This window comes from Macrosteles quadrilineatus, unplaced genomic scaffold (assembly GCF_028750875.1).
Source record: "Macrosteles quadrilineatus isolate MER2022 unplaced genomic scaffold, UCM_ALF_1.0 Scaffold_5__1_contigs__length_97177068, whole genome shotgun sequence".
In the NCBI taxonomy this organism is placed as follows: domain Eukaryota; kingdom Metazoa; phylum Arthropoda; class Insecta; order Hemiptera; family Cicadellidae; genus Macrosteles; species Macrosteles quadrilineatus.
The window spans coordinates 21,168,229-21,194,327 of record NW_026542598.1 but is presented as its reverse complement, the minus strand read 5'-3'; the positions used below and the strand labels follow the sequence as shown (position 1 = coordinate 21,194,327).

The window sequence follows — 26,099 nt, the reverse complement described above, 5'->3', positions numbered from 1 at the left end:
AATAGTGTTCGTACCACGGACCAAAAATGGTTTTCGGCCCTAGGTACGAAATATACTATTACACTCTTTTAGTTTTGATTTAAAACATCCAAACATTGCTCAATGAATCGCAGCTTAGAATAAAAGCTATATATTTTAGCCAACCATTATAGCAACCATTTTTTATGACAACATTGAACTACCAGGAGACGGAGCAGCAAAACTATGAACTTATCTCACTACACACTGGCTGCAGACTGAGAGTTATTCTGTAAGATTTTTGTCTCAATGATTACAGAAATATACATTTGTTATTGATATACATTGCTAGGGGGAGTAAAATTTAAAAAAGCAAAAAGGACCAGACAAATCTTTTGTTTGGCTAGATGCTTTACTTTGCTTTGTACTAGATGATTAAATTAAATCATTAAATACACTTTATGCATAAAACCCTATTCTACTTAAAAAAAAAAATTATCTACTTACAGTATGAAAACAGATATTTAATCTTGTTATTAAAAATCACAATATAATATAGTCTAGGTTGTACAGTGACTTACTTTGAAATTAAAAGAATGTAAATTTTCAAAAGATGTGTACAGTCGGTCCAGGATATTGAGTATTTCAAGAAAAAATCAAAAACATTGAAACATTCTTTATTAGTAAATTAGGCTTTGGTGGTGATTAAATAAGACATTCTTTGTTAATTGGAATTGAAAAACATGTTCATAGAATATCATATATTAGCAATGAAAATGTTCACAGAGTGGAATAATTAAAAGCTTGAACGTATAGTTTATATATTTATTTAGAATAAAACGTAGAAAACACAAAATAGACAAACTGAAGAATATGTCACATTATAATACAAAGAGATACGTTATATTAACATTTAACTTACCTATAATATCACTGAAACACATTAATAATTATATATAACAGTGTTTGAGCAGAAATTCACCCTTTTCATTAACTAATTTTTTGATACGTGATCCAGCAATAGTATAAACTTTAGTAAAAAATAATTTATTACATAAAACAGTAATTTAAATTAAACAATGAAGTGGTTTGATATCGAGTAAGAAAAATTAAGGTGTACAAACTAACACGAAACATACGTGGTAGGGATGACATCAATATCATAAAGCTGGCGCTGGAAAGGAAATTTATAGAATATTAAAATCACATTCTGGTTTAAATATTGCAAATTCAAAATTATTGCAAACATACAGAGTAAAATAACCATTAGTAGTCATATTTTAATTTGGGTTATATCATTGACTATTGGATACTTGTTGTATTAATAGTCAAAGGTTATATATTATTGATAACCCAGAGTTCAAAAATCGCTTACAGACTTGTACTGCATATTGTGTCCTAAAATTGATATTCATTGGGTCGATAAGAGACGTTAAATTCATTTTATACATCCATACTTCTTTAGAGTAAAAAATTGTTTTACAATCAAGAAGTGAATATAATGTCATAGTATATTATTAATACGATATATATCCCGGTTCTGAATGGCGTTCTCGTTTCACAGTCTAACATTGTTTTATTGTTTTCGTCTCCAAAACATTAAACGTTTTGATTTCTCCTTCAAAGCAGCCATTTTTCTTTGAAACGCTTCATTGGCCTGTCTGTACACCATCAAGCCGAGAACAGGAATCGAAAGGCGTTCGTCCTTAAACAAGTACAACCAACAAGCTAGAAGGAATAGAGACAAGTCCATGAGAAAATCGAAAAACGAATGAACTGTCTGTTCAGGCGTTGTATATTTGCGAAGTGAAGGGGATGGCGTTCGGGCAATATCAGTCTTGTCTTCCGGAAAAATATCTCTTTTCGTTTCTTTTTTCATTTTCCAAGGAGAGGGTGATCGTCTTTTGACGGATGTCGATGCCTGTGATATGTACTTTGATCTCTCTAACGATCTTTCCCTGCCATCTACAGATCTATCACGTGTGTCTACTGACCTATCCCTTCTGTCTTTTGACCTATCCCTCCTACCTATCGTCCTATCTCTTCCGTCTGCTGGCATATCTCGCCTATCAACTGACCTATCTCGCTTATCTATGGATTTATCTCTTTTGTCAGACTGCGTGTCCCTCCTGTCAATAGATCCATCTCTTTTATCTGTTGACCTGGCTTGGCTGTCAACTGACCTATCTCTTTTATCTTTTGACTTAAACTTGATATCAACTGACATATCTCTTTTATCTATTGACCTAGCCTGGGTTTCAACTGACCTATCTCTTTTATCAAGCGACCTAGCCTGTATTTCAATCGGTCTCCCCCTTTTATCATTTGACCCAGCCTGGCTGTCAAAACCCCTATCTCTTGTATCTATAGATCTAGCCTGGCTGTCAACTGATCTATCCCTCTTAGCTATTGACCTAGCTTGACTGTCTACTGACCTATCACGTTTCCTGGTAACGCTCGGTTCAGTTTGTTCAATATGTTTCGATGGTTCATACATCGGTTCAAAAACTTCAGTTTCGGGCTGTTCATAGATTTTCTTTGGTGGTTTCTGTTCTATTGCCTTTGGTGCTTCAACAACCGACTTCGCTTCCTCCCTAGTTGGTTCAATATCCAGGATTTCTGGTTCCTTTGTTAAAATGTCTTCTTGGACATAGCTCGTAGATGCAGCTTCTGTAGGTTCATTAACTATGATGTCTGGTAATGCAGGAGACCTCTTTTCTTCTTCTTCTGCAGCTGCTCTAAGTGCTTCAAAATCAAGATATCGTGGTTTATTTGGTCTTCTGCCACGTCCATATTCAGCTACGATATCACTATAGTGATTTATTAGCACTTTTGCAGCTTCAACCTCGTCATCTAATGAGGCTCCTCTCTTACGCATTTCTTCTTGCGGCTTTTCAGTAGATTTTATGGTCTTCACAGTAGGTGTTACGGGCTTATCAGGGGGTTTTATATGTTGTTCAACTATTGTTTCAGGCGTTTGCGTATTTGTTTCTAAAATTCCATTGCCTTTTTTATCTAATGCTCTTGTTGACATTTCATCAGGTTCTTCTATTCTGACCTGTTTCTTTTTAGTACTCGATTCATAATCCGAGCCATCGTCTAGGTTGCCCCTGCTTGATACCAAATTCAATTCAGGTTCAACCTCTGCCACTGGGGCTCCTTTACGTTGTACTAATGGTGAAAACTTCTCTTGAGAATGATCCCTTACCTTCAAAATAGGCTTGGGCATTACAGGACTAAAGTTTGGCTCGAAACGTATTTCAGGTGATACAGGAGACCTGAGTTGGGGTTCATCTTTGGCTTCCATGCTTCTATTAATCTCTCCGACATCCATTATCTCAGGGACGTTATTTATCTCAATAGAAGGCTTCTTTAGTATTGGTTTTAGTTTGACCTCATTGCCTGAGTCTAGAACAGAAGATGAAGGTATTGATTGAGATGGGTTAGGAAGTGATAACGGCCCTGTTCGTTGAGGTAAAATCAAAGGGCCCCTGCCCTCATACGCAGATATAAGAGAATCCTCATTGTATTTTGTATTTACGTTCGTAGGGTGATAGGTGTCATCTTCCAATAAGGAATATCTTTCATCTTCTGATTCAGATGTGTATATTGAACCTCTTTTACTATAAACCGTGAACTCTCCCTCATCTTCCTCTTCCTCCTCTTCTTCAAGTTCTTCATCTAACTCCTCCTCACCTGGTTCCATAACAGACTCTTCTTCCTCATATTCTTCATCTTCTTCAAACGAGGAATCTTCGTACTCCATATCTTCCTCAGATGTTTGTTGTAAAAGTGTTTTCTTGCGTTCTTCTGTTGAGAGTACACTGTCCATGCTATCTCCCGTGAATGATATACGCTCTGATTTTGCAATACCTGCAATCGCTAACGGTTTTTTACTGGTTGAATCGTTTAATAGTAGCTCCCTTTTCTTTTCTACTTCTTCGTTCAAAGATCTAAGCGAAGATAATATTTCTTGAAGTGAAGCTGTTTTCTCTAGAGTATCCCGTGGTCTGGATCCAAAGCTCCTGCGGCGCTGGACGCTCCCTCGTCGTTTGGTCTCTACCTCCTCTTGTTCCATATCCTGGTAAAACCTTGCCATAGCCCGCTCATGCAACAGCTCAGTGGAGCTGAACGCTGCTCTCACCCTCGGTATCTCAGGAGGTTCCCCACTGCCCAACTCTGGTGCCGAGAGCGACATTGGTGGGGCGATATCGTTCCCTTCTAGTGCCAGGCTGCTCTCAAACAGTTCTTTCTTTGACTGTGTTGTCTCTGAAAAATTCAAATCGCTAAGTTTCAATACCATATTTCTAAGGGAAGTAAAATGCTTAAAATAAAGTTTTTTTAATACTTTTAAGAGAGTTTAGCTTATTTCAGTTCTCATATATAATTTAAAATTGTTAACTATGGTAACTTAATATATACTTAATGCCATGGAATATCCCTTTTTCAGCTGTCCTACTAGACCAACTTTTAAGATTGAAGTATCATATTAATACTAATGATCTAGCACACATGAGAATGGCAATTAAAAGGGTTATTTCCTTTGAAGTTTTACCCCCTCAAATTTAATTTATTTCTAGAGCCCATTTTCAAATATCAAGTTTTGCTGACCACCTCTCTTTACTACAATTTAAATGCGGGTTGTAATTTAACAGCTGATCCTGCAGTTAATGTTTAACCACTGTTTAACCAAAGTAAGATTGTAAACAAGACACTAAACAGTTTAAGATAATTTTTTTGACAACGATAATTCAGGTGGGTAAATCACTCTTTATAGTGTAGATCTAAAATCAACAATTTGTTGGTATTGTATTGTATAATAAGTAGTTCTATTCACTTAATAACTGTTCTTAAGAAACCTAATCTTCAAAAGATAACTGGGTATAGCACTGGATTAATTTTGCCTCTGGAACAAGTTTTGGACCTTTTAAAATGCGCAAATTACGCACGGGTTACCTCGTTCTTTATTAAACGAGTATTGGAAATGAAAGTTATATTATTGTATGCCTACATATTCTTAATTTTGAAACAATGTTGTATGATACTTTTAGTAAAAACGTTGGAGATAGAACAGAAGATATGCCACAGTCCTCTGTAAAAATATAAAATTGATGTTACAACATATTCGTTATTATCCTTACCTCTCTCTTCTGTAGGAGCTCGGCTATGGGGAAGTAGGACCAGCATGAGCTCCGAGCTACCGTGGAAGCGGTCTCTTTCCAAGCGTGGGGACTGGGGTTCAACAAATCGTTTTTTCTTTGCCTCTTCCTTACGTTTCTCTTCGTTCTTCTTTTCCTCAATCCTTGCCTCTTCCACTTGTCTTTTCTCCTCTGTTTTCTTAAACTCTTCAACCCTCCGTTTCTCCTCGACCCTCCTTGCTGTTTCCTTCTCCTCCTGCAAGTCTCTTTCTATTCTATCCTTCCCGCGTCTCTTGGGAGGTACGACTGGTGGTGGGATCTCAGGGGTGGCTGGAGGTGACATGCTGTCCTCACTTAACATTGAGTGCTTGTCTGAAGGCACTATCAGATCCCTCATTGATGGCTGGGGTGCTTGAGGTGGATTCATGGGTCCCCGTTTCTTTTTCGTCTTCCTCTCACCATATTGCTCGTCCAATGTCTGGGTGGGAGAGACAGGTCTTTTCTTGTCTTCCTTCCAGATGTCCATAGCCTCTTCTTCTGTGTGTTCTGGTGGCTCCAAAAGTCTGGAAAATAATTATTTTTATTCTTTTGCCATAGCATTCAATATTTTATGACTCAATATAAAGTGTACTTAAGAAATCTTTAAGGATTTTAATAATTAAATGTATTATTCTTTTCAATGGTAGTGTTTGAGATGGATCTGAGATCCTAATCAATATAACAAAAAATTAAAAAAATAATAATTTAAAAATAAATAATAAAAATAAAAATTCAATGAAATAAAAAAATGAAAATAAAATTTCAACTGATTCAATTGAATTGATGGTGATAAAAATTTAATTGATTGTTTGTTGGTACTTAATAAATTTAAAAATAAATCAAATTTTGAAATAAAGAAACATTTTCTAAGCCGGCTGAATATACATCTTAGTAAATACTGGAATAACTAATAGTACAGGTAGTTCTGAGCGCTACCTGCTATGCTTTTACCGCGATTGCAATCCAGTTTTTACGAAGTGTTAGTGATTTGAAGGTTTGTTGAACTTGTGTTTTTATACAATAATTTAAATTAATAAAGTTATTCATCTGTTTTATTTTAAATTATTTTACTTAGAAGTGTATAGTTAACGATGTTTGTGTAGAGTTCTGTGTGTTTTTTACAGGTTGATTGGCTCTTGATTTTGTATTTATTAAGTATTTATCTTTGTCCGGTCACTCCTCAACCCCCAGCAGTATTGATTATAGCAGACGGTCAACACCATTAAGCATTTGTAACTACAAGATACAAATGGTATCTCAATCTACAAAATCTAGATCACTTGCTTGGTGTTCTCGTCATTTGAGGCAGTCATTGTAAATATTAGCGTTAGTGAGGTGTCAAAATAAAATCTCAAATCTGAAATTATCAACACTTTGGAAGGAGTCAAAATTTTCAAAATTGAGATTTTGTAAGTTTTGGATTTAAAACGGCTGACATATTTTGGCGATACTATACTTTTTATTAACACAGTTTACACTTAAGCTTGTCTCAATGGAGCAAGCAGATAAATTCTGATGAAACTAGTACCTCATATTCTGAACAGCAATATGTGTCATAAATCCCTACTGATACTGAAACAACGTACAATACCATTTCATATCAATATAGTTTTGGAATTTTTTATTTTGATCACTTAATGTTTTTTTTTATGTTTATGTTAATATTCATGTTTAAGTTGGGGTCAGGACTCAGGAGTTTAATCAATGTTTGTGTTTGTTGTTTGTCAAAAAATATGTTTTTAGGTTTGAACAGTCTCATATTCTTGTTATTACGTCAACTTATTGTTTGCACAGTTAACATTGAACTGTTACCTGTATTAATAAGCTTTAACATGGCAACTAAAAAAGGTTTTGCGATTGGGTTCCAAGCTGCATGATTTGGGATTTTAATTTTTAAGTTTCAGTTTTGATTTTGAGATTCGAAAATTCTGGTTTTCGTCATCACCAACACTAGTACGATAGATCCGCTAACCAATTGAAATGTACCAGATTTTATCTTATTTTATTGGACATCAATGTACAATTAATGACCTTACCCTCTCTTAGGGTCAGGGATGAAGACAACGTCGCTCTCTGTGCTTGCGTCACTGACACCGTAGGGGTTCTCAGCTTTTACCCTGAACTTGTACTCCGAGCCTTCTATCAGGTCTCCCAAAGTTGTCGTCAGCTGGCGACATGTAGCAGCTTTGAGCCACATGTTCCATCCCACCTGCGCCAAATAAACAATAAGCTTAAAAGATAACTGTCTGACAGACAAAGTTGAAAAGAAAAGGCCGGGTAGCTCAGTGGTTATAGTGCTCGCCTAGTAATCAAGAGGTCGCCGGTTCAAGTACAAAATATAAAATGTTATCTATAGTCTATTAATGTATAGTAAAATGATAACTAAGAATAAGAATATTCTTAACTCCATTCTCGTAAGTATAATAAATTGCAACGTTGCAAAATGATCATATTTAAAGCATTTTGTCAACGCTTTAAGACAACGCCCATCTATAAACCTAACTAAATATGAAATTAGATACCTAGTCTTATAGTAAAAAATTATCTAATTTTTCTAATTAGAAAAATTAGAGTGCAAAAATTATTAAAGAGAGCAGTAATCTGGACTGCACTGTAGTGAGTAAAAGTAAATACAAATATTTTCATTTTATAATTGGTTTGAAAGAACTGCCGCGACAACAATGTTCCTCAGTGAAGTGTTGGATACAAACTTAAACAATAAATCAGATATGTTGATTGTGTTGAGGTGATACTAACATTAATATTTTAATGTTTATGAAATTTTAAAATTAATGAAAAACGCAGTCACCATTATTTATATGTAAGTATAGGCCGATGTTTTAGTGAGGATTTTAAAGTTAACCAGTGTTTAATATGAACATACCCAAGTTAAAAAATGTAAAACAAATTATTGTAATATTTATACAAACTCAGAATCAAATTATCTAAGTGTCAGGATGGATATCCCTGTACCCATATCTTTCGTGTGAAACACTTTGTTTGATTTTTTGGTGCTATTTTCAATAAATAATTTGAGCCATTCCAGAAGTTTAACTGTGCTAAAGGCTGCAAACAATTGTTTGTGAGTAAATGCTGGTTTACTAAGGTAGCTTTGCTCTTCTGGTTAATGGTAATAATAAAAGGCTACACTGATTGGAATTTTGGGGATTGCCTTCCTGAAATATTAAAAGGAAATTAAAGGTGTGTTGAGATAAACCTTGTACTCATTGTGAAATTGTGAAATTTTTCTGAGATAAATAGCCTACTTTGTCAGTGTTAAATGTGTCGATTATTTAAAAAGCAAATCTCCCAACTTTAATCGACTGTTTTTATTCAAGGGGGGATTTTCAAATGGTGGCAGGGGACCCCAGTTTCTTCCGTGTGTATTTATATATTTATTAATATATATATTTCCTTTCATCATCAACGAGAGAATAACTTCATAGTAATGTACTAATCAACTTTGATACAAACTGCTGTCTTCCATCACAGATGTTTACTCTCTGTTTGTTTGACAGTTTAACCATCACTTACCCTGAAGTACTCCACGATATAGTTTCCTATCTTGCAGCCACCGTCGTCTTCAGGGGCTGACCATGAGAGAGTAACGGAACGACCGAGGGTCATCACTACCTTTGCTCTTCCCGGAGGCATCGGTCGGTCTAGGGTAAACACAAATATTCAGTTGACAACCTTGAACAACAAGGTTTGGCAATCTTGAGAGTAAGTAATTGCTGGTAAGAAACGACTGTTGCAGATTCTATCAAACTCCGACATACTATAGTGGAATAGATTACAGAATAGGACTGGCCTTTGAGGAGGTAGGGGATGCGACGTTGCCACTTCGTTCTTGGCCGGTAAGCTGACTTTCACCTAGAGCACGGCACCCCCCTCTATCGTCCCACTGTATAGTAGTTCAGTTCAACACTACAAATTAATAATTCATTTGTTCTTGGTGGCATCGGTTGGTATTGTTATATTTTTATATCGTATGGAACACAAAATTCATCCCATACATTATTATGGTTTCATTATTTGCTACACAATTGTCTTTAAAATGGCTCAAACAGCTACCAGATGTAGTTTTTGAAAAATATATATAAACACAAAATTAATAAATTTAACAGTAAATTTATATGACCAAGCAATTTGTATAGCAGTTCTATAATCTTCTAAAATATTGCTCAGCTTATTGTTTGATACATGAAACAAAATTAACATGGACATGAAGAGGATACAATCTACCATAATATTATTATTCATTTGAGATTGGGACGCCACCTATGAGCGTATTTTAACCTAAATATGAGTGTAGAATAGAGTGAGATGCCTTTTGTAGCTTTGTTACTGGCCTGTTTCGAATTATTAACCAACTTTAAGGCAATTTCTTGACCAAACAAGAGGATATACTCGAAACGCACAGGTCGGCTGTCGGGCTAAGACTGAGTGCGTGGCACAATTTGGCAACAATGGACAGTTTTCTGAAAGCTTATTGGATACCGCTTGCCCTCACCCCACCCGACTCGAACTGGTTCCGGTCCTATTCTGTAATCTATTCCACTAGGAGATGTAATATTCAACTATCAGTTACGGTATTCTGTTCAGAGGTTTCCTTATTTTTTGCAATTAGAGTAGGCCTACTGATATAAAACTATAAGTAAGGCACTGTTATTCTAGGATACTATGATTTTTCAGAACCCTAATGATTACTTCTTGAATTATTAAAGGAACAATTTTGGTGGAAAAGTATTAACACTGAAAATATACATCAGTGTAGCTTTCACCTCAAGTTAACTTTGAAAACAATTGATATCTAATCGAGTGCGTGTTTTTACTGATATTTACATAAATAAATGCACTGGTAATATTACATTTCGGCATTGTATGGTCAGATTTATCTGAGACTGTAACATAACAAAATCATAAATACTTTAGATTTATGAATGTGGGAAAGGTTAACTTGAATTGAGCTGAGATAAATTAAATTCATATAGGCTTAGCTCAGCTGTGGTAAGACTCATACCTAGTCTCTGAACTTTCCGTATGAGTACAGCCAAGAGATTCCCTCACCTGTAGTATAAGGCTGATAAGACTATTTGAACAATCTGTTAAAATTACATAAGGATAGTTTCAGTTGAGTTTCCCACTACTTATGACTCCGACCTTTTCCACTATGCGACTATCCCTATATAAGTTCATTAAAGAATACACAATATGTTGTCGTCGTTTTAGGTTATGCCTAGGTTCTGACCAAACCCAACCCAATCAAAAATATTCCAACCTCAAACAGAGTTTTGGATAATTATAATATGTCAAACTGAAAAAAAAAACATTGTGGTTAGTGGTATAACGGAAAATGTCCATGAACATACAATCCCAACCCACCCCCCACCAGCATCTCACGTCAATAATTCGTAGTCCATAACACACATAGTACCTGTCAAAGCTAGTGAAGACTATAGTCTTCAAACAAGCAAAGTGGGCTCCCACGTCACCACATCTCATACTAATAACTTAACCGTTTAGAACTTGTGAAGTTACGTTAGTTACGATATTTTAGTAGTAATATAGATCCAGGTTACCGGCAACGGTGACCAGAAACGATGCTAGATCCTCTCCCAGACGGTTGATAGCGCGGACCTGATACTCTCCTCGGTCCTCCCGCCGGGCCTCGCCCACCCGGAGCGTCGCGTACCTCTCTGAGTGTCCGGCCTCGTAGCGACCTCCACCCGGGACCGGCTCACCGTTCAGATACCAGGAGACCTCCGGAACTGGGCGTCCAGCCACTGACACCTGCAGGAAGAATTAGTAGAAAATAATCTGAATACCAGTTGAATTGCCAGTGCTTTCAACAGGTCCACCTCAAAACTCAGAGATTACAAGGTGATAAGGCTGCAGTTTTGGGGCAAAGAAAATTGATACCGTATCACCTAGATTTATTGAGTCAAGGTGTTGAACAGACCAGGTATAATCTAAAATCTTGGCTTGGCTACGTATTGAGGTAAGCCTGTCAACTACATTATTATAGACTCTTGAAATTCACCAACTAATTAATCTTCAACTTATGTCCTCAATTTTGAAATATTCTGGATTTTCTACAGTTTTTCTGAAATGAAGTTAATCGATGCAGAACTACACAAGTGAATTTTCATGGGTTATAGCACAGATAATAAAACCCCTACTAGTAGGAGTTATATTATCTGTGGTCATATATTTTAGTCATGGTTTGTAAACATTTTTTATGTAGCAGGCAGGTTGACAAATGAATAGTGAGGGAAGATCAAACTGTGTATCAGAAGAGTTTTTACAGTCTAAGAAAAATTCAAAGGGACGTTCTTATTGTTTTTCGTCAGGTAAAAATAAAAAAAATAATGGTGAATCACATTAATAGTAGGTACCGTAGCTAAAAAGTACTTTAAAATACATTTTTTGAACGGTTAAGAAAAATTAAAGTCTATAAAGCATGTTTTATATTTTTATTTACCTTCAATCTAATGACCTCATCTTTCTCGAACAATAACCCTTCTTCATACTGGCGGGGCAGTCGAATACTTGGTGGGGCTACAATTAAAAAAATCTTTGTAAATTTAAAATACTATTGAACATTTTAAAACGAGATATATTTGATACATTAATATTTACACTCAAAATATACACTTTTACAAATATATATTCCAAAAAGTTTACAATGTCAGTCGATTTTGACCAGACATCGGTCGTTATTAGGCCCATCAGAAACTGAGAGAATGAAATTTTCTTTATCGCTTGAATACTTTTGGAAACAAATCCTAATTTCTCGCTGAACCGTAGCTGACTTGTTCATTCATTGATGTATCACATAAACTTTACATTTTACTTTAAAAATAGTACTCTTTTTAATCGTTACAATATATTTATATCTTAAAACGTCTCAATCCTGAAATGTTCTTATATTACATAATTTACGACAAATTATCAATGTATTGCATAACATTTGACATTTCCCATTGTTATTCTTCCAAAAGTACTGAATATCCAAGAATATATATCTAAAAGTATTTCCTAGAGTATATCAAAGATTGTATCTTTACAAGATATAAGAATCCTGTTTCGACGTGGATATACAGTAGATTTCATGTTAATTAGGGCTAAATAACTAACTGATAAGCTAACTAGCACATGATGATATAAAAAAATCAACACAAAGTACTGTAGCTCTAAATAGCGTAAGGTGAAGAGGCACCCCACCCTCCAAGCTCCAACATTGTATCTACCCATAAGACTCACCCTCTAGGATGAGTTTGGCCCGAGTGACAGCGTACCCGACACGGTTGGTGGCCGAGCACTTGACTTCTCCTTCATCACTAAGCGACGCCTGGTAGATGACCAGAGTGCTGACCTCGTTGTCGGTGACCACGCGATAGCTGCGACTGCTGAAGATTTCAACTCCGTCCTTGAACCAAGCCACGGTCGGTGTTGGAGTCCCCCGCACTTGGACGCTCAGTTCTGCCTGAAGTACGTTATGTTAACGTGAATGCATATTATTATGAATAATGGGCTGTACTGTGGAGATGACAAGGAACATTGAACTGGCAAAAATCCATCTCTGGAGCAAGCTGTGGTCAGGATTAGGGTTCCTCACACCTGGACGCTCAGTTCAGCCTGAAGTACATCATGTTAACGTGAATGTATATTATTATAAACAATGAGCTGTACTGTGGAGATGACAAGGAACATTGGACTGGCAAAAATCCATCTCTGGAGCAAGCTATGGTCAGGATTAGGGTTCCTCACACCTGGACGCTCAGTTCTGCCTGAAGTACATCATGTTAACGTGAATGTATATTATTATTATGAATAATGGGCTGTACTGGGCAGATGACAAGGAACATTGAACTGGCAAAAATCCATCTCTGGAGCAAGGTATGGTCAGGACTAGGGTCCTCGCACTTGGACACTTAGCCTAAATTATGACATGCAAATGTGCAGATTTATTTAAGAACAATCGTCAATTTTATCTAATATTGGTCTTTGGGAGAAGGCCAACTTGCGAAACTACGGTGGGGACGTTTCGTATCATCGAATTATATAACACAACTGGAACACCGGGTAGATAGGAGATTTGGGATAAAAAGCGCGCCGTCTCAGCAACCTTCCCCCACCACAAAGGTGGACTCGACGCAGATATGTCAGTTCCTTGTGCCGTGCACGCGGTTGTTAATACGCTCCTGGCCGTGCATACAATAGGTTGACTGCAATGAAAGTTATATATTCGGAATCTGCATTAACTGCAGAATCTGACAGTATAAATATAATCTTATTTAAATCGTAATTCGAATTTTAACAACTAAAAATGTTAAACAAATATCACACCTTGACATGAAAAAGTTACTAAGCGAGGATTTTTTTTATTTTTTGGTCAGAAGCAAACTTCAAGCGACAAAATTGTAGCTAATGAGATGATCTTCAACATGTAACCAAGAAATTTCATATAAAATTTTCTAGTCGTGTGTAATGGAGTAATTAGTAACGCAAAGAGGTTCTTTATAAATCGCGCCGCGGGCCGTTCTCCCTGGTTCCGCTGATCTTTTCGTTTACGGTACTCCCAGAAACGTTTTGAGTACAATCAATAGTTATACTAAATAAATTTTTATTACAGGTAACACATACGTATATATGTGTTACATCTGTTAACTGTGTTACAACTAAACTGTGTTACAACTAAACTTTGTTAAAACTAAACTGTTTTACAACTAACCCCCTTTGTTTAGTTGTAACGAGGGATCTTTTAATATCTGCTTTGTTGGGTAATTAATGAGAAATTTCAAATATTAAGGTTGAGAGCAAGTAATAAATAAGGTCATAAATATTAAACCTAGAAAATATTTTACGCCACACTACATTATTTTGACGAACTTCCCACGCAAGGATTTAGTCCAGAAAACAGCTGTTTGCCGCCAGCTTATTCAAATGGGGTTTCATTGCGTACTACTGTGCTGCAATGAGTTTTGCCGGACACCAATCAGCTGATTATACTGTATTTAGGTGGCAGTGAGTGGTTATAAACAAAAACATAACCTCTCTTAGAGGTTATGACTAGTGATTTTTAGTCCTTTAGTTGGTGGAAATATATAAGGATTTGTACGGATTTAGTAGTATGGCGTAAACTATCGTACGTAACTCGTCCAAAATGTGTGTACCGGACTCGTATGGTAATCCCGTACTCGACTTCGTCTCGCACGGGAACGACCACACTCGTCCGGTAAACACTTATTTTCAGGACTAGTAACGTAATCTAAATATATAAAAGGCAAAGCCCTCACTGACACACTCACTCACTCACTCATCACTAATTCTCCCACTTCCCATTTACCTAGGAGGCTGAAATTTGGTACACTGATTCTTTAGGCATTAAATAGGAAAACTAAGTTGTTTTTATTCTGATCGGACTCTCGGGCTTCGCCCCAGTGGCTCTGGAGTTTCCCATGTTAACCTTATGATTTTTCATATTTAAAAGGAATTAATGAATCTTATCAGCTGTTTCAATTAAACAAGTTGGTTCTGTTCTATGATGTTCAATAGCTTTAAAGTTACAAGGATTGCCAACAGGGTGCAGCACTATTATTATTTTTTAAATTTATGACAACAGCTAATTTGCAACCAAAAGGTGAGTGAGCGTAGCGAACGAACTTCAACCTGGAGGCGAGTTAGCGTAGCGAACGAGCTAACCTGAAGGCAAGTGAGCGTAGCGAACGAGCTAACCTGAAGGCAAGTGAGCGCAGCGAATGAGCTCCAACCTAAAGGTGAGTGAGCGTAGCGAACGAGCTCCAACCTAAAGGTGAGTGAGCGTAGCGAACGAACTTCAACCAGGACGTGATTGAGCCATGCGAACGAGATCATCTTGAAAATTAAGAAGTTAAACGGGGCAAAGCCCGCGGGTTACAGCTAGTATACTATAACGTAAAGGCAATAACAACAATTGAATAGTAAATTTACAAATCGATTTGTTGGCCTCGTTCCTTTGACATAGGAGTATTTGTTATATTGGTTGGTTAATAATACTAAACAGAATTTCTAAGAATATGTATTAATGTCCACAACAGTGCTTGAATACATTAAATGTTGTTATACAAAACCAATTTCTTAAATTTCTGTCTTACACCTAATTTATTTTTATTGCATTCATACATAATGTTTCTCGCATTGGCGAAACGAACTGTTTTATAAAATAATGTCCCTATCATTTTCATTAGTTTCAAAGCGTGACTTTCATCAGAAATGTCATTGCTAGAAACATGGTTTGTAAACAAATTTCCTTGAAATTTCATGCATGCTGATAAAATGCATCTACGAGAACAAAACTGAGGCGAATCTTTATTTTGCAAGAACAAAATATACAAATACTTAACAAACCTAAAAACTTCCTTGGTAACATAAATCAATTTACCATTTGACACAAAAGAAGTAAACTTTGAAAAACTTGAATTAATCGCAGAACTGTAAAGTTAGAACATTCTTCACAGTTAACTGCTATATCTACCTTTCGCACAACAAAGCCACAAATGTAATACAATACATTTTCTTTGAAGTCTGTTAGTTCCAAAGAGTCATTACTAATATAGGAATTAGTACACAATTGTAAATTGTATTACATTGAGTATTTCATTCAACGGAGCGGAAAACCCGGTTTCATAGGGTTTCTTCAACTCAGCGGCAGCTCATTACCGGTATTGATATTTATCTTCTGCAAATAAATAAAATATATGATCACATCCATAGAATAGTTATATTCTTTAACTTATATCAAATATTAATAAGGTTAAAATTTATTTAGCTTTACAATGATCGAGTAGCAAAAACATAAAGAGTTGCTGGAGTGAGGCGGTTGGTGCGACATAAAATCAATCTCGTCGCGCTATTAATCACTTTACTACAAACAAACTGCGCACTTAATTGTAAATTGCTCGATCACATGTTAAAAATCATCTCTTAAACTACAACTTTGTCGCTTACAGTTTTCTTCTGGCCCAAAAATAAAATACTTCCTCGCATACTAACTTTTTCATGTCACAATGAAGAAATCTTTGACTCTTTTTAACTATAGAAATTATATTTCAAATTAAAAGTAAAAATTATTTATACCATTACATTCTGCATTTGATGCAGATTACAAATATATAAACATCATTGTACTTAATCTTTGTTATTGAAGGCTAGGAGCGAGTTAACAACTTCGCGCACTATTCGATGAATTGGCTAAAATCCGCTGGGTCCCCCATGGTGGTGCGGGAAGGCTGCTACAACGGCGCGCTTTCGTGAACACGTACCTAGCATTCCAGTTGTGTTATATACTTCGATGTTTCGTATGCGTTGCAGCAATCATCTTTGAGCAAGACCTAGATTGGGTGGTATACTTTCACCGTGAAAGCCTACCTTCTAGATTTATAGAAATTTGTGAAATATCTTCCTTCCCTCAAGAGTTAGTAAGTAGGTGGATGTATTATTCAAAGGCCAAAGATACATTACAGCATTGCCTAAACCTCCTTGGTGTAAGTTAATGTAATGTTATACTTTAAAACAAACCGCACGTGTCTCTTAACCAAACATATTCTATCACTTCCACCATAGAAAAAAGAATTAAATGTTTGTCTATGCTCTCACTAATCATATATTAAAAGAAACGCCCCTCACTTAATGAACACTGCGTAGAAATATCAATAAAACACGTAATTATTTCTATTCTTTCTAGTTTTAATTAGCTAAAACTTTATTGAAAAGTTCAAAAGACATTGCACAACACATTCCAAGCGCTGCCGTGCATCAAAAGTTTTTCAATTAAAGCTAAACTTCACTTGATCGGTCACACTGGCCGATAAGAAATCTTATTAGGAAAAAAACACAAATATGTTTAAAACTATTCACGTATTTAAGGATGGGGTTGGTATTAGGTCACTTTGAAATTTTTGAATGGTTTTTCTACCAAGCCAATAGTAATCCCAATTTAATTTGTGTGAAGATTATTAAAAGCTGCTTATAATTTATTCAGTCTGTCCTTTGATATTTGAACATTTACGAACCTACTACCTGGTACCTAGACACTACCTTATACCTTATACAACGAATGTACCTTATACAACAAAGTAGATATCTCATTACTATATCAAAGCTATTAGGACATTTAGAAAAAAGAACAACAGTGCCATTTCCTGATTAAAAAATACTATTTAAACGTGCATAACCGTAAGAAAGACGCAGAGAAAATTATGCGATATCATACGTAGCATTAATAATAAACAGTTGGTTAGTTTTTCATTGTATAAAATATTGTACTGAGTACAAAGGTTGTGTGATAGTAGGGGTTACATTGTAAATGGAAGAGTTTGGTAATTTTGTACAATAAAGCTAAAGAGAGATAACCCTACTACAGAAGGGTCTTGCGTTAAGCAAATCCATCTATTGGACAGTTGTTGGTTAGTTAAGCCAAGTCTTGAGCTTTCGCTTGCCAGAAACTAGAGAAAAATCACTTTTAGGATTTTAAAATAGATTACTTTTGCAAAATATCCTATATATAATACGAGTAAAGTTTGAATAATTGTTACTTCGATCTGGGAATCGGCCCTAACAAAAACGTTTATATTTATGGAATAACTAAGTTCTGTGACAAAAATAAGTTCTAGACCAGTGGTATAGCCAGGAAAAATCTATTTTCGCCATAATATGAGTACAAACTTTTTAAAATTTAACATGGGCCTTATGAGAAAACGTTCCGCCATTATTGTCATTTTGTTTACATTTTAAGACATGACGTGACGTTCTGTACCCACGGACACCTCAGCTTGCGCATGCGCAGAAAGCTCTTGAAGCACTTTCCGAGGTCCAGGTGACTGTTACTTCTGAATCTGATGTGTATTGATTCATTGATTGGCTTCTGACATACAATTTTGTAAACTTGTGACAGAGAGAAAGAGAACGACTCGACTTTGCTCCAGTTAATTAAATCGTTTGATGTATAAGAATTTGTATTATATCATAAAACTTGAGAGAGTTTGAGTTTCTAATCCATGAAAAAACTATTCGTATATTAGCCTCAGCCTAAGCTTTATTACTGTTCATTTAATACTTTAATAAACACCATAACGGTGTTGTTATTAGGACAATTTGTTCTATGAAAGCACTGCATAAGGTATTTTAGATTAAAGCTTAAATTTGTTATTATTTATTCTTTAATGTTTAGTTTCCCGAGCAAAGCTCGGTCCCCAGGTACTAGGTTTAAATGTAATGATTTGCATTCTCCCTAGTTATCAACTTTCTGGAATTGTTGTTAACTTTTAAGATGGTTTTTTGTAAAAGTATTGAGGTGGTTACCTAAGCCATTTCACCTAAAGTAGCTATCGGTAAACATACAGGCTGACATAAGGTGTGCTTAGTAGCAGATTCAACTGTTTTTATAGCTATAGCTAGTTCATACATAAAAGATGTCTACTCCGATATCCAAGTCAAGACTACTATCACTCACTTTCTCGTTTTCCAGAGCCACAGTATCAGCAAGTTCCTTGACGAAGAATGGTGCGGAGGCAGCGGTGCGCTGAAGAGTGACTGTCAGGAGGTCGGAGAGTTCCCCGGGGTCTGAGAGTCCGGCGGCGTTCTGGGCGGAGACCCTGAACTGGTAGCGCCACCCGGGCTCCAGGCCAGCAAGGGTCAGCTCTGGGGCTGCCACCAGCTGGGGTGCCGAGCGTACCCAGTGAGGTGACCCGGTACGCCGGTGCTCCACCAGGTAACCTGGAAGCAAATTATGTGTATACAACTGGGGGGCTACATAGCAAACGGTCCAAATCTTATTGTTACTACCCATCTTCGGTCTTGTGGCAGATAGTGTAGCGTCTTGAATTGATAGACTTATGACAAAATGTATTTAGATCCAGAATTGACCCCACCTGGGATCGAACCAGCAATCTTCACGAAGGTAGACACTATAACTTATTCTCTACCCATAGAGTTTGAAATTGAGGCTGGCTGTACCTTGTCATCAGGTTTCAAACAATGGTGCTAGCTTACCTTTAAATATTATTTTACTACAGTAAATGTACAATACGTCAAAACTGATTATGAAAATTGATTAATGAATTGCTACTGTACATGAGTATTCCATAGCAGGTTCGACAGTGGATAGTTCTGGAATAAGATTTTGGAATAGTGTTAGACTCACACGATAGTTTGGTAAAGCAATTTACCACTGGTCATGTAAAGTATGAACGGACAATGAAATGCACAAACAAAATCTGAAACCCTCACTCGTACCACGCACGGTTATTACAATGTATTCTCACCAGTGATGGGAGCGCCTCCGTCGTAGAGCGGTGGCTCCCAACGTATAGTGACGACATCGGGCTCTGGGGATCTCTTGTCACTGGGTACCAGAAGTGGCTTTCCGGGCGGCCCTGGTCGTTCTGCAATCACCAATGTATAAACAAACAATTCTTATAAAAGAACAGCAAAGAGAATGTAATATTCAGAAAATTCCAAATAGTAGTTTTAAGATCGTTTTAAAGAAGTTCTTATTTTAACAGCTAACTTGCAGTTGTCAGAGATTTCGAGATATCACTATCAGATAAACACTAGATGAAACAATGGACGTAAACAGATTACTATTATGTACGTGACCTGTAAAATACATAAAGGATCGAGAACCTTGTCATTGAAACGTGAAAATAATGTTAATAAAGGGCTCGAAACATCTAATCCTAGTATAGAGGGAAGTTAAGTAGACTATTCAATATTTTAGAACCAATTATTGTGAACTGTTATTTAACAGATTTGTGGGAATAAAGTTTTTATATTAAATCACATACTATTTTACACCAAACATTGCTGTACTGTAAATGTGTATCAAAAATTAATTCCACAAATAAGCTGCAGATTTTTCTGGATCCGTTTGAAACTTATTGTTTTCGCAATTGATCTGTGAGTGAATTTTACGGTAATTTTACTAATTACTTGACTTAGAGTAATAATTTAACTGTCAAATATAATTATTATTGGGTTACAACAAAGCGCACTAGCTTTATAATGTTGATAATGGTATTACATTGTTTGCAATATGACACTGGTTGCAATATGATACCGTACATTATATTTAGATGCAATGGTCAAATTTGTGGCACGATAGAAAATTATTTCTGGTTTATAGTTTTTTTCGGTTTTCCGTTAAATCAAAACGTGAAATGGTTTACACGTAAACACGCCAATGACGTAGAATAACGCAAATTAAACAAACATTAACAGCTCCGTTTACATTTCCATCATATACAACTAGGCTGCTCCAATAAACATTATGTACCCGCCCCGTGCATAGTAGTAGCTATAAAGGTTCTTTGTTATGCGTCATAAATAGCTCCTCGTCGGGCTGGTGCCAGACTTGTAGTGAGTATTAACACTCGATCGTTTCTCGTTCTAGTTCTTGCTAATGCAATCCCATATATCTTACTGTGTTATCTATATATTAATAGGCAGGCGTGTTTCTTTAAAACTTGTCTCTCACCTCGCGTGCATCTTAGGAAAAATCAACGAATACTGTTAAAAAAAAGATATTTTCCTGTAAATCTGCAAAAACCCTTTATAAATTTAAATACCGGTATGCTTAAAAATAATTTAGAAAATGAATTTAAAATTACAAAAAATTAACATTGGTCTTATGGGTTGCCATTTTGGTGACGAAATGACAACTAGATACAAACAGAAAATCAAAACAAAAGGAAGAAATTCCAATCGCATGTTTATTTACAGTGTGGGGTGAAAATAATGAAGTCTGTACATTACATATTTTTGGTCAAGATTTCGACCACTGGACGACCTCAAGTCTATGTCAATTTGTTATCTCCATATGAAACATAGAAAGTAAACATCTTGGCTACTTATTTAAATATTTTTTTACACATTATGTAAGAGATTGGTAAATTTTTTTTGAAATCTTCCACCTAGTCCGTCAACGTGGATCTCGACGGCCTGTTTGTAAAACCTTTCAAATTAATCACGGGGCATGTCGCAAGAATGAATAGTACTGGAGACGAGCACCCGATACATCACAGTCTTGGTTCCTCAGTTGATTCATCAATTAATTGATCTTAACTCACAAACTACCTATTTGCATATCTAGTTACAATTTCCAGTAATTAATAACGTACTTTTTAACGTGAAAATTTATCCACTCAAGCTCTTATTTGTTCATCGTGTAATACCGGTGGATGTAACTTGGTATAAATAAGAGGTTTTTTCCTTTAAAATATTGGAACAGTAGTTAAATTTAATAAACATATGTTACTTTTTATGAGAGGAAACGAGTAATTCAATTAAAAAGATGTAAGAGTAACAATTATTACCACTTTTGGTTTAAACACTCCAATTAACAGGTTTCACGTGGAGTATTGGACATCTTCAAAAATCCAAACAGAAAAAACTGTTGTTTTTTTTTAATTATTCTGAAAGTGTAACAAGTCGTATAACACGTACAATGCTGGTCAAGAAGTTATTTTGTCTCTGGCTGTAAAAATGAGCTTGGCTCTAAGGACTTTCTGAAAACCTCTACGCCAACACTCAATGAATTAATCTAGTCATTCATAGTGCTTATTTTTAAGTTTTATAGCTACTACAAGAAGTTCAATGTAAAATTGTCCAATTCCTTATAACGGTCTATTATTGCTTTTGTGTTATCGATTTGTAAAACATTTTCAAGTACCTATCACTCATTGACATGATGAAACTTTTAAACGCGTGGTAGAAATTTTTACCGTTAATTTAAAATTTTCTCGATGAATGTATTAACAAAATTCTATTGCAAATCTGTTGGATTTTTATGTTCACTATGATCAAACACATTTATAAAGACTACTAAATAATCATTTATATAAAATATAAGTTGTATGAAGCACTGGTTGATTTGCCTGCAGTTGAAGTTATATTTGTTTTAACTGAACATACTATTCTGTATCCTCACAAGCAAAATTAACATGTAAAGCAACTTAAGAACTATCAACTATAGAAATAAAACAAATGGAGTTTCATTCTTCTAGAACCAACACATTAATTTATTTAGGTACTAGCTGTACCCGCGGGCTTTGCCCCGTTTAACTTCATAAGTATTCGCATGGCTCATTCACGTCCTGGTTGAAGTTCGTTCGCTACGCTCACTCACCTTTAGGTTGGAGCTCGTTCGCTGCGCTCACTTGCCTTCAGGTTGAAGTTCGTTCGCTACGCTCACTCACCTTTTGGTTGGAAATTAGCTGTTGTCATAAATAAAAAAATATAAAAAAAATAGTACTGCACCCTGTTGGTAATCCTTGTAACTTTTATGCTATTGAACATCATAGAACAGAACCAACTTGTTTAATTGAAACAGCTGTTAAGATCCATTAATTCCTTTTAAATATGAAAAATCATAAGGTTAACATGGGGAACTACAGAGCCACTGGGGCGGAGCCCGAAAGGATTTTTGAGATAAGAATATGCTTTAATGTTAATCGGGAATGTATGAGCTATCATCATGCCAAATTTCAGCCCAATCCGTCCAGTAGTTTATGCGTGATTGAGCAACACACACACAAACACACACACAAACACACACACAAACATACACACAAACTCACAAACTTTCAGATTTATAATATTAGTAAGATTGAACATCATAGAACAGAACCAACTTGTTTAATTGAAACAGCTGTTAAGATCCATTAATTCCTTTTAAATATGAAAAATCATAAGGTTAACATGGGGAACTACAGAGCCACTGGGGCGGAGCCCGAAAGGATTTTTGAGATAAGAATATGCTTTAATGTTAATCGGGAATGTATGAGCTATCATCATGCCAAATTTCAGCCCAATCCGTCCAGTAGTTTATGCGTGATTGAGCAACACACACACAAACACACACACAAACACACACACAAACATACACACAAACTCACAAACTTTCAGATTTATAATATTAGTAAGAAGGTATACGTTACACCCTTGACTGTTTCTGTACGCATTGTTTTTTTGTATTTACTGAAACGCCTTTTGCAAAGGAGAGCCTGAATATTGTATCCTCACTGCAAGCTGGGTACATGGTTCACAGAGGTGCATTCATAACTTAGCTAGGCCTATAGGCCTATGAAATTTTTAGAGACAGCTGCCAAATGACAGCCTGAATTATGAATTGAGCAGTCCGTTTATGGGGTTAGGACTGTAAAGGGTTTACTATTATTATAGAGCTCGGACAAACCGCAAAGTTTCGTTATCATGAGTACAATGAGTACTGTACTAGCAAGTTCACACACATTTCAATAAAAAACTAGAAATAATCCTGGGAAAATTAAATGCTTTATTGTTAAAACTTCCATGAGACCGGCGGAGGACCTGTTTTAGCACATGCGTCACCCATGTTTTGGTCCGCCATATTGCTTTGACAGGTGGTCCATATCGGGCCCATGACGTGCGGCATTTTACTTTGATGCTCACTCAAATTTGAAATGTCACAGTGTGATTTTACAAGCGGTACTTGCAAACCAACAGTGAATCATTTTATGAATAGGTGTTCAATATCGTTTATTAAATGTAGTAAAGCTAGTGTAATTGTGTGTTTGTTTATGTGTTTTTTTTATTTTCTTTCTGTGAAATTTTAAAAGTTATTTGTAAGGGAGTATTCCAAACCCCGGTAATGTTAATATACAAGGGATATTTATTTCATATTATATAGTCATTCGTCATTTTATTACTTTGAAATAAAAAAGAGCCTGTAATCGTGTAAACAGTTTGAGCAGAGCAATAGGAATGAGATTGAAGCGGGTTTTCCCCTTTTACCTTTGACAGGTTAGCAATAGTTTACTCCTGGTTGAGTTTTAAATTCATAAAACACTTTGGCTTCGAACATTAAAAACTCTACCCAACTTATAGCAATATCAACTTAGTCATGAAAATTAAGTAACAAATAATCAATTGAGTAAAAGATACCTAGAAAGGTATGCAAATATTTGAAATATTGAACTGTACATCATTAGAATATTAAACGTCAATTTTTAAAGTTTAGTTATAGTTTAGTTATTGAGTATGTTATTGTATCAGGCATAAAATTAATAAATACAGTATTCTGGTATTTTTTCTAAATAATTCACACCGTTTTTTTTTCAATTCATATTAAATTCTAATTTGATCAACGTGCGTGGTAGTGAAAATACATAAGTTTCATTTAAAGGAGAGGAGTAGTTTGCAGAAAACTAAACACAAAACAAGCCCATCCAACTGTTAACTTCAACTGTCAATCTTTTCAATGTGACATGAGTCATATCTCCAACAATGCAGGTGGTGGAGGGGGGGGTTCTGTCCACAACCGTCCACCTCACCTCCAGCTAACCTTGAACCTACTAATCAGCTGATTACATCAATGAATCAGCTGACTCCAGCACTACCCATGGACTGACCTGCTAGTTGGTGTCTGTAGGCCCTCGCCCTCGTCTTCGACTCCGCTCCTCCCATCCCATGTCTCGAGAGCTACTCCGAGGCTTGTGACGGATTTAGCCCGAGCGAGGTTGGCGGAGGGCCAAGAGAGGTTATCTCTAAATACCTTCACTCTCCCCGCCACGCCGCCCCGTGACATACGCTGTGAAGGGCCATAGGCCACCAGGAAACTACTTAAGTAGGCTACAAATTATTGGCAGGAGCTTACACTGATACAGTGCTTTATGTTTCGCTTTCATCAAAACAAAATCTTTCATTGTTGCTCTTCTATATTTGTGTTAGTATTGTTTAATCTATTGTGTAAAAGAGGGTTTATTTACATTTTTAAATAGTTAAAAATAAAAAGTTTGTAAACAGTGTAAAAAGTGGTTGTGGATTTTTTATTAAGAAAGAGTTAAAACTAAGAGGAGAACTAAGAAAACTGGCAAAGCGCACCCGAGCGATTATTTTGAGGCGATTATTTCATCGGCCGATCTGTGCATCATGTATTTGAATGGAAGCGCGCACACAGGCAATCGAGAATTGCACAGATTTTAAAATCTGCATTTTGCTGCAATTTCGTACGCAAGGCGATTGTCGCCCGGAAACATGTAACGTACAGGTTGTTATCAGTCCGCGCACACCGTAGACTAAAAAATCGGCCAGTCGCTCGTTGTTTTTCTCAGGAGTCAGTCAAAGTCTCAGCGTAAGTCGTGTTGTCGTAGTTTTTCTTTCCTAGTTTTTCTTGCTTTTTACTATGGCAGTGGTAGAGTTTGATACTGAACAATTTGAAAATAAAAAGAAAAAGGGCCGCAGTTGTAAAGAAAAAAATTGAAAGAATATCGTCTCTGACTTACTATCGGATGAACCCAATATTTAAGTTTTTTTTTTTAACTAATTAGAAGAGCCCAAACACAGGTTAATTCTACAAAGTCCATTTTAAGGATAGCTACGCACTCGAAAACATCTATTTCTCAACTAAAAAATCGCCACGTGTGCACCTAGACATAAACTAAGGGCGGTTTATTTTTGGCCGATTTTTTTCGACCGATCAATAAATCGACCGTGTGCGCCAGGCCAAAGAACTAAGAAAGAGATGTCACAAGAATTAAGGCTGAAAAAAACATCTACGGTACGTGGAAGAGGGATAGATTTATTTAGAGAGACGTAAACAAAAACAAACTAGGAAAATCTGTACCTAGAAAGACGAGAATGAAGAAGCTTATCCTGTATACTGATACAGGAGAGAATTTAGCTACTTATGTATATTAAATGACACGATGATGATGTAGCATTGAGTAAAAAATTAAAAAGGAAACATAAGATGAAAAATTGAAAGGTAAAAATCTGGACCCACAGGTCTACTTGATCATTGAGCTTCCAATAAATGGTCTTGATTTAATCTACAAAAAATAAGGTATAAAATACAATTTTAGACACTAGCGCATTCTGTGACTGGCTCACACAACTACATTCTTTTATAATAAAAAATTGGCTACATCTGGTCCATATAGATAG

At 36.0% G+C, this 26,099-nt stretch overlaps 1 protein-coding gene across 1 annotated transcript; it reads right to left on the bottom strand.

Moving 5' to 3' along the window:
* Nucleotides 1-769: 769 nt before the first annotated feature.
* On the bottom strand, nucleotides 770-24,674 carry LOC128994045 (titin homolog). Its single transcript, XM_054418254.1, has 10 exons — nucleotides 24,566-24,674; nucleotides 19,442-19,561; nucleotides 18,631-18,893; nucleotides 12,402-12,624; nucleotides 11,620-11,696; nucleotides 10,718-10,928; nucleotides 8,670-8,797; nucleotides 7,172-7,344; nucleotides 5,100-5,659; nucleotides 770-4,227 (listed from the first exon to the last, which is right to left on the bottom strand). The coding sequence occupies exons 1-10, from the start codon at nucleotides 24,618-24,620 to the stop codon at nucleotides 1,535-1,537; spliced, it is 4,503 nt and encodes a 1,500-aa protein (XP_054274229.1). The 5' UTR covers nucleotides 24,621-24,674; the 3' UTR covers nucleotides 770-1,534.
* Between the last annotated feature and the right edge of the window lie 1,425 nt (nucleotides 24,675-26,099).